Source organism: Solanum tuberosum, unplaced genomic scaffold, assembly GCF_000226075.1.
Source record: "Solanum tuberosum cultivar DM 1-3 516 R44 unplaced genomic scaffold, SolTub_3.0 scf00016, whole genome shotgun sequence".
In the NCBI taxonomy this organism is placed as follows: Eukaryota; Viridiplantae; Streptophyta; class Magnoliopsida; order Solanales; family Solanaceae; genus Solanum; species Solanum tuberosum.
This window is the reverse complement of record NW_006238942.1, coordinates 1628031-1636545: the sequence shown is the minus strand read 5'-3', so window position 1 is coordinate 1636545 and position 8515 is coordinate 1628031. Positions and strand designations below refer to the sequence as shown.

Genomic DNA, 8515 nt, shown 5'->3' with positions numbered 1-8515 from the left:
TAAAATAATTAGCGACGATATAATTTTGTCGATAGTAATAACCTTTTTAGTGACAAAGAATACTATTTTTTTTAAAATTAAAAGTGTAGGGGCAAAAGCCCCATTTATTCAATTAAAAAAGACAGCTTGTACAAAAACAGTCTGGTCAACGACCCAGACCAAACAAGATAGAAAGCCAGAACATAACAAAAAATAAGAAGAAAATTCAAACTAAGAAAAGGAAAGTGGTCTTCATGGAGGATAGATCCATCCGGAAGAGAAGTGCAAAAGCCCGTCGGACCGCGTTAACTATAAAAAAATATACTTTTTACGACAAATAAATTTGTCAGAAATGTTTAACCATTTGGAGACGATTTTTCTTTTTGTAGTTAATATAATACTTTTAGCGTCGAAGCACTAAATCATCTTTGTATACTTTTAGCGACACACATTTAGTGACGACTGATTGACGAATTATTTTTCGTCTATAAGTGATGAAATTATTTGTCCCTGATAATCGAATTTGTTGTAGTGTTACATCTGAGTTAAAAACGAAATTCTACGTAATTTAATTTTCTTTATGAATTTGAAGAACCTATTTAATTGATTTAATTTGATAAATAAAAAGTTAAAATCAAATTGAACACCTTTAGATACCACTATTGAAATAAAATTTCTGAGAAAAGAATTTTTATAAGTCGTTAGAAGAAGAATTTTTTTATTCAATCCCTCCCTAGGAATTTTCTGTGCTTATCATTCGAGCAACTTTCTCTCGTCGTTGGAAGAAGATAGATAGATTAATTCTTCTCGATTTTATATACATGTGCAACTGCAAGTACTGAACGTTACCAAATGCAGCATGCACTTGAAACAATTCACTTTGAAAATGGCATAATACGTGACGGGAAAGGGTTTGATATAATTTTAAATTTTGTTATTTCAGGTTTATCTATTCCTTGTTATAAAAGTGACTCATACATAATTGTTATATAAATGACTCACATATATACTTTTCCTCTAATGAAAGTGAAAAAAATAATTTTAAATTATTTTTTATTTTAAAAAAACTATGTAAGGGTATATTTGATCCTTCTCACACATTTTTTTTTTTTACTTGTTTGACTCAAAAACTAATTTAAATTTATTATTTTAATGGTCCAATTTATTATTTTCTTACTTATTTTCCTATAAAATTTGTCATGGATGCCCCCCAAAAAATTTACAAATACAAAAACTAAATTAAATATAACCGCAAAAAATAATAATTTGAAATTACAATTTAGGCACAAAAAATATTAGTTTTAATTTTCTTTTTTCTATTTTTTATCATTCACACTTCTTTCTTTTTATTTCTTATATTTTTTAACTAAAGAATGAAAGAAAAAAATAAAATAAGAATAAGAAACTCAAATAATGATTAAGAAGCCAAAAAATAATTCATGTGTGAAAAGATTATATATATTCTTAAATGGATTTTTTAAAAATAAATTTAAACTTGTATAAAATTGAACAAATATACACATTTGTCTTGCATAACATCCTAAATGATAATTTTGTGTTTTGGATAGTGTCTTACGTGTATTATGTTATGTATAAGAATATGATATATATTTCTACTTGTTCTATTTTAGACAAATTTAAATATCTACTTATACACATTCAAAAATTAAAAACTGAAAAACATAAATATCAATTAAATTATTAAAATCAAATTAAAAAACATATTCATATATTATGAATTTAAAAATTCCAAAGTACTACTACAATTCCTAATGATAAAATTGAGTAAAACCGTGCGTCCCCCCTACATGTTGTCAGGCTATTTGGGTCCTAGAGAGACAGGAATTAAACTTGCAAAGTATTCAACCCTTTCTTGGTCATTTCCTTTTCTACTACTCCACTTGTTTACTTAAATAACATTATTTTTTAAAATATATAGTGAGATCCAAGCAATCACTTCCTATCAAAGTCACAAAGAAAAGAGAAAAATAATTAAGATGGAGTCGAGTGGTTGTGATGAAATTCAGGAGATAGTGATAGTAGGTGGAGGCCTTTGTGGACTTGCCACAGCTCTTGCTTTGCACAGGTTCTTTTCTCTCTACTTCTGTTTTTCTTCCTCTTTTTTACTTTCTATGGACAAGTTATAATTAACTAAGATATAAATATTGGGAGTGAGATGTGAATTCACTCCCTTTCAGACCAGAATCTTAATTTAATGTGCTAGACTAACTTCATCATTTCAATATTTAAGATTTATTTAGTCATGTGAGATGAAATCGTGATTTGAAATAGGTGATATGATACAAGGGATCCTGTACTTGATTCCATTTGTAAGCTTTGATTTTTATATATTTATGATTTTGCCAATTAAACTTCTCAACTCACTAAAACACAATATTTTTAACTTTTGACCCTTGATCAAACTTATGCGGCACTAATATTGCTGAGTTGATAAAATGTGTCGAAGCTAATAAATTTAAAATATTTTACATTAAAAAAATATTAATTTTTTTAAAAAAAACTGAAATAAGCTATAATAATAAAAATAATAATAATAATAAAAGCTCTCCTTTTTAACACCATCACCCAAACAAATTTCGGTATTGAAAAATTTCACTTATCAGTTTGAGGAAGCTTGAAGAACACTAAATGGATTTTGTGAATTTATGAAATTGATTAAAAATTGTGATGAGAATTTGTTGGGTTTGTGTTTGTAGGTTAAAATTCAAGTCAAATAGACAAAAATTTCATCCATTTGGTATGAATTTGGCTTTCAATTTGAGAGCAAATATAACATAATGTTTAATATTTCTGCAAAAATATTTTTTTTCTTTTTTAACATTTAATATCTTATGTGTCACTAAAATGAAGTGAAATTTCACGTGTAAAACAAGTGTACGAAATCTCACACGTAGGATAGAATGAGAAAAAAGTTTAAAATATTGTGTTTAAGGGTTCAGTTGATAAAGTCATGAGTATAAGGGCCCAACTTGCAAATGGAGCCAAGTATAAGGGTGTCCCGAGTTATACCGCCTAGAAATTATGATATAACGTTAAAATTTTGTTTGGATTTTTACATTGTATTTTTTGCTTATAAACATAAAACTCTCATAAGTTGTGAAAACTATCAAAATTACCACGATTCTTTATACAATCTTATTAAATAAGCAAACGATTATAAAATTATTCTAAAATACAACATTTATTCATCGAACTTTAATTCAATAAGAGTAATATCAACATTTATTGGATGGTGAGAGTAGTTGTTATACCTGATATAAATGGTTTAATGGTTGCTAAGATTAACAATATCAACTATAGATTTTGTTTACAGATGAAATAAATGTTAAAATTGTAGCTTTTTAAAAAATAAAATATAAATTTGTTGGTCAATTTTTATATTTGAAAAATATGAATTCATGACATGAAATTCCTAATCAAGTTTTTTTTTTTTTAAAAAAATTGGATTTCATCTCAAGCATGTCCAAACGATCATTTCATCTCTAATTTTAATTTACGAGATAAAATGGTAGGTCAAAAACGTCTACTTAGTTTATTGAAGAAAGAATTTGTATAAATTTATATATAAAACCAAATGCAGGAAAGGGATAAAGAGTGTGGTATTAGAGAAATCAGAAACTTTAAGATCAGCAGGAGGAGCCATACGTGTATTGCCTAATGGATGGAAGGCACTTGATCAACTTGGTGTGGCTTCTCATCTAAGAACTACTGCTCTTCCTCTTCAAGGGTAATATAATCTTTACATCATTTTAATTCGGGATAACACATAAATGTGCCCTTTAACTTGACTTCATTTCACATTTATATCCTCTAAATTTGGATGTACACAACTAGGCACTTAAACGTGTATAAACTTAAACAAACAGACACATGAGTCCTATATGTGACATAATACACGTAGGACACAAATTGTCATGCAAGACACGTGTGGTCTGGTTAGTTCAACTTTATACAAGCTTAAGTGTCTACTTGTGCACACAAAAAATTGAAGGACATAAATGTAAAATGAGGTCAAGTTAAGGGTATTTTTATGTATTATGCCTTTTAATTCTCTAGTTTTTCAACTCTAGTACTCTTGTTAACTTTATAGTATATCAAACAGGATGCGAATTACATGGATGGACAAGGGCAATGAAAAATTCACACCATACAAGTAAGTCAAATTCAAATCGAAATCGATGTCAATTTCATTTTTTTCTACACTTGAAAGAAGAGAAAGTAAACAGTAATTCTATATGGTGTTATTAATAATAGGAATATCGGAGAGGTTCGTTGTCTGAAGAGGAGTGATATAGTTGAAACATTTGCTGATGCTTTGCCTCCAAAGACTATACGTTTTGGATGCGATACTGTGTCTGTAGAAATGGATCCTATCACTTCCTTACCGAGTCTTCTACTTTCTAATGGAAAGCGTATTGGTGCTAAGGTATTCTTTCTCTATTTGCTCTTTCCTCTTTTATGAATTCCCTTGACAGTGGAAATTGTTGAAATTTGGTAGAATCTTTTTACTTTTCCTTTTTAGTCTAAATTTTTTTTATAGTATTTAATTTCCTTTCAAGTCTAGGATTTACATTAATTGCAAAATATTTAGTTTTATTTTAGTTTAGTATCTAGAAGGACTCTCCTTTAATAAAGATTTTCCTTAATTATTTATAAATAGGGATGTACTCTTCTATTTGAATAAAAAAGCAAGAATCAATACAAAGAGTTATCATTCATTCTCTCTTTAATTTCTCTTTCTAGTTTCTTCCATTCCATAACAGAAATTTCTGATGTATTGGTGGTAAGGGTGGCTCAATTAAATAGAAGTTGATTCCATTATGTTTTGAGTGATCGTTACAGGTTTTGATCGGGTGTGATGGATGGAGGTCAATAGTGGCAAGTTTCCTTGGATTAAAGCCTGCAAAAACATTTCGAACTTGTTCAATCAGGGGTTTAACAAGTTATCCCAATGGTCACTCATTTCCTCTCGAATTTGTCCGTCTCATAATTGGCCAAACCGAAGTTGGGAGACGACCGATCACTGATAAGTTGGTACATTGGTTTGTTGCTATTCAACAGGGCACAGGTATGGTAATCCAATTTGATGCCTCTTGTTATAATGTGACTTCAATTTTGATACTTTTCATGATCCCACAAATGAATTTTATCTCCGTCTTGTGTCCATCTATCTTGTTTTCTGTATCGTCTGATTGATTTTGTGCACATTCAGATGCCAAGTTTCCACAAGATACACAATTTATCAAACCAAGAGCCATGGAGGCAGTAAGTGGTCATCCAGCTTATGTACAAGAAATGATAGAAAAATGTGACTTGGATTCTCTGTCGTTTGCTCACTTGAAATATCGCGCACCGTGGGACTTAATGTTTGGAAATTTTCGGGAAAAAACAGTAACGGTTGCTGGAGATGCAATGCATGTAATGGGTCCATTCCTTGGGCAGGGAGGTTCATTAGGAATAGAAGATGCAGTGGTGCTTGGAAGAAACTTGGCAAAGACGATTAACGGAAGTTGTTTTGATCATGAAGAGGCATTGGATCAGTATATAAAAAGAGAGGAAAATGAGGGTGGTAAAACTAGCAACACAAATCTTATCTGACTGCCCTTCTTATTGAGAATAGACCAATGCTCACGAAAATTGTCGTCGTTGCTGTGATGGCCATTTTCTTCAGAAACCAAAGTGCTCATACTCAATATGACTGTGGTCTCCTCTGATACCAAGTGTTTTGCGCTTTTGTATCCATCTTTTGATATATAGGACGCGTGTGTCTACTTGTTCAACTTTTTACAAGTTTAACAGTGATCAACTGCAACAATAGTTGCAGCTTATTTATTGTTCTATGTTTATATGGGTTTATCCTACCATAATACTTCAATGAATATACAACAACTAATATGGCCATTGTTAGAGTAATGCTTATCCCCTAATATATCAGGGAGTTCCTTTTACACATTATTGATAGATAGAATCTAAAGATCCGGATGAAGTTAATGGCATATTCGAGTAGATCGATCATGAAACATACAAACTCAATGAGGAGAAACGAAGAGAATTGTAATGACCCTCGAGGTTGTTTGTGTTTTCAAGTTTTGACCCTTCTCGTAGTTTCATTATGCCTTTTACGACTTCTCAAGAAGGGTGACACGATCTCCAAGGTGATCAGATGAGTTTCGAAGAAGATTTTCTTTCTTGGAAGTTAGGTTTTTGGAAAGTTTGACCAAAGTCAACATTTTGGGTTAGCGAGGTCAGATTTGAATCTTGACAATCTATTAGGTCTGGAGAGTGATTTGAATCATTGGATGGATTCTAATATTTTGAAAAAAGTTAGATTTAACCTCGATCTATTTGATTATGTCTAAAAATATGTACATATTTAATAGTAATTTCACATACGTACGCAGATCAACTATACAAAGATAACATCGACTTACAAACTTAGATTTTGCAAAGGTGCGAAATATTTCATGAATTTCTATTTACTTTTTCCATCAGTGTGAAAATCGAAATAAACTAAAAAGTGAAAGCACCAATGAAAGAAATGAACCAACTAGGATTTCAAATATATTATGATGAAGTACTATAGTTATGGGTATCAATATTTTTTTTCAAAACAATTGATTTACTGATCGAATTGAACCAATTATTCAATTTTATTTAATAAAATCAAAAATTTAATTTTATATAAATTTATAATTGTACTAAATAATTTTAAAAATATTTAAAAATAACTAAATAAAATGACAAAATCGTATTGAATATATTTAAAGATATGTTAAAAATATACGGTTTAATTGAAATATAAGGTGGTGAAACCATCTTCAAGTATTGAGTGCCACAACAGAACGTCAAGACTAAATCCACAAGAAGGGGAACATCGATAACACAAAACTGGTTGGTTGGCACAAATATTATTCTTTCTAAATGAAGATACGTAAGATTCCGAAAGCCAAGAAAATAAGTTGGTGGTTTGAAGACACAGTTGAAGAGTTACAAATGTGTCAAGGTCGGACAGTTAAATACATAAGAAGGCAGTATACAAATTTTATTATCCGACATATTAACAGTTAGCTCCTTGACACCATTTTTGGTGACATAACGCATCCATCTATTAATACTAGCATATGAAGACAAATTTATTCCTGAAACGTCGAGAACAAACTTCACAATGTCTCCAACATGCTGTAACAGAATCTCATCGACTGTTATTCTAAAAAAATTTGCAGATTTTGCTGTCAACTTTTTGCAAAAATAGTTTTTAGCACTAGAAATGGAAGTGAGACCCAAATATCTCTCCATTTACTAGACAAAATACTAGTTCTTGCTGCATCGTGAACAGGCAAGAGCTCAAGGATAAGATCGACCACGTTTCTCGGCAGAGCAATGATTATATCTTCTTTTTCCCCTTCCACAGCAGCTCTTTTACTAGATTCTAGAATAAGTTAAAATAATCTTATTAGGCTTAACATTTATAATCCAAAAAAATACAGAGAATTTTATACCTTGTTTAGTCATGCTGGCTGATTGAAAAATTGTGTCTGATTCAAAAAATAGTACCAAAATGCACAGAGGTGGCAATGCGTATTAAGAAAAAAGTGACATGCCCCGGCAAAGAAGACGTTACTGCAGTGACAAAGCACACGTTGCCAAGCAAATGAGCGCGAGCAAAATGCCACTGTGAAACCCTAGATTTTAGGGATTTTTTGGTTTGGGTTTGCATAGGCTCTATTTGTTTTCATTTCCATTAAAACGTTTAAATATTAAATATTAATATAGCTTGTTTTCTATAAAAGTTTGTCTTTATTTAGAAAAGAATAAATATAAAATTAAATAAAAATACTAAATTAATCTAATATCATATGAATAAAATATTTTAAAATTTTAATATGGATTGATGGTATGGGGTGTTCAAAATTGATCAGTAATCGATAAGTCAACTGTAAATTGGCTTATTCGTATTGGGTTATTGAATAAATGGTTGGTGGACGGATTAGAATTTTATAATTAACGGCTTATTGGTGTGGGGGCAAATTATTCAATTTCCTTATAGAATAAACCGTTAACCCGTTAAAAGTTACCATACTTACACTTTTATCTTAGGTATGTTAGTCTCTTTTAATATTTTGCCATATATACAATTCTATATTGTTAGTCTTAAAGTCGTAAAGACAAAAATTGAAACAACTATTTACTTTTTATATTGTATTAACTATTATATTACTATTAATCTATATATTTTTTGCAATATAGAAGAATTTAATAATTTAACTGCATTTAAAATATTGAAAAGAATTCCTCTTTTTAAGGTGCGTTCATGAAACAAAAAAGGTAGATGTTACCCAATACACCGCCCGATAATTGTTAATTTGTTATCGAACAAATCGATATCTTATTGTTTGGCTAACGAGTTAGTAAATTTAAAAACCGATCTGACAATTCTATATTGTTAGTCTTAAAGTCGTAAAGACAAAAATTGAAACAACTATTTACTTTTTATATTGTATTAACTATTATATTA

General features: G+C 30.0%; 1 protein-coding gene across 1 annotated transcript; it reads left to right on the top strand.

Annotated features, from left to right (window-relative positions):
• Positions 1-1937: 1937 nt before the first annotated feature.
• On the top strand, positions 1938-5901 carry LOC102584015 (3-hydroxybenzoate 6-hydroxylase 1-like). The gene is given in 8 exon segments (XM_015314768.1): positions 1938-2065; positions 3581-3727; positions 4103-4153; positions 4255-4426; positions 4843-5068; positions 5213-5547; positions 5549-5587; positions 5589-5901. Coding segments are annotated over 8 exon segments (1185 nt in total). The 5' UTR covers positions 1938-1976; the 3' UTR covers positions 5715-5901.
• Positions 5902-8515: the final 2614 nt, after the last annotated feature.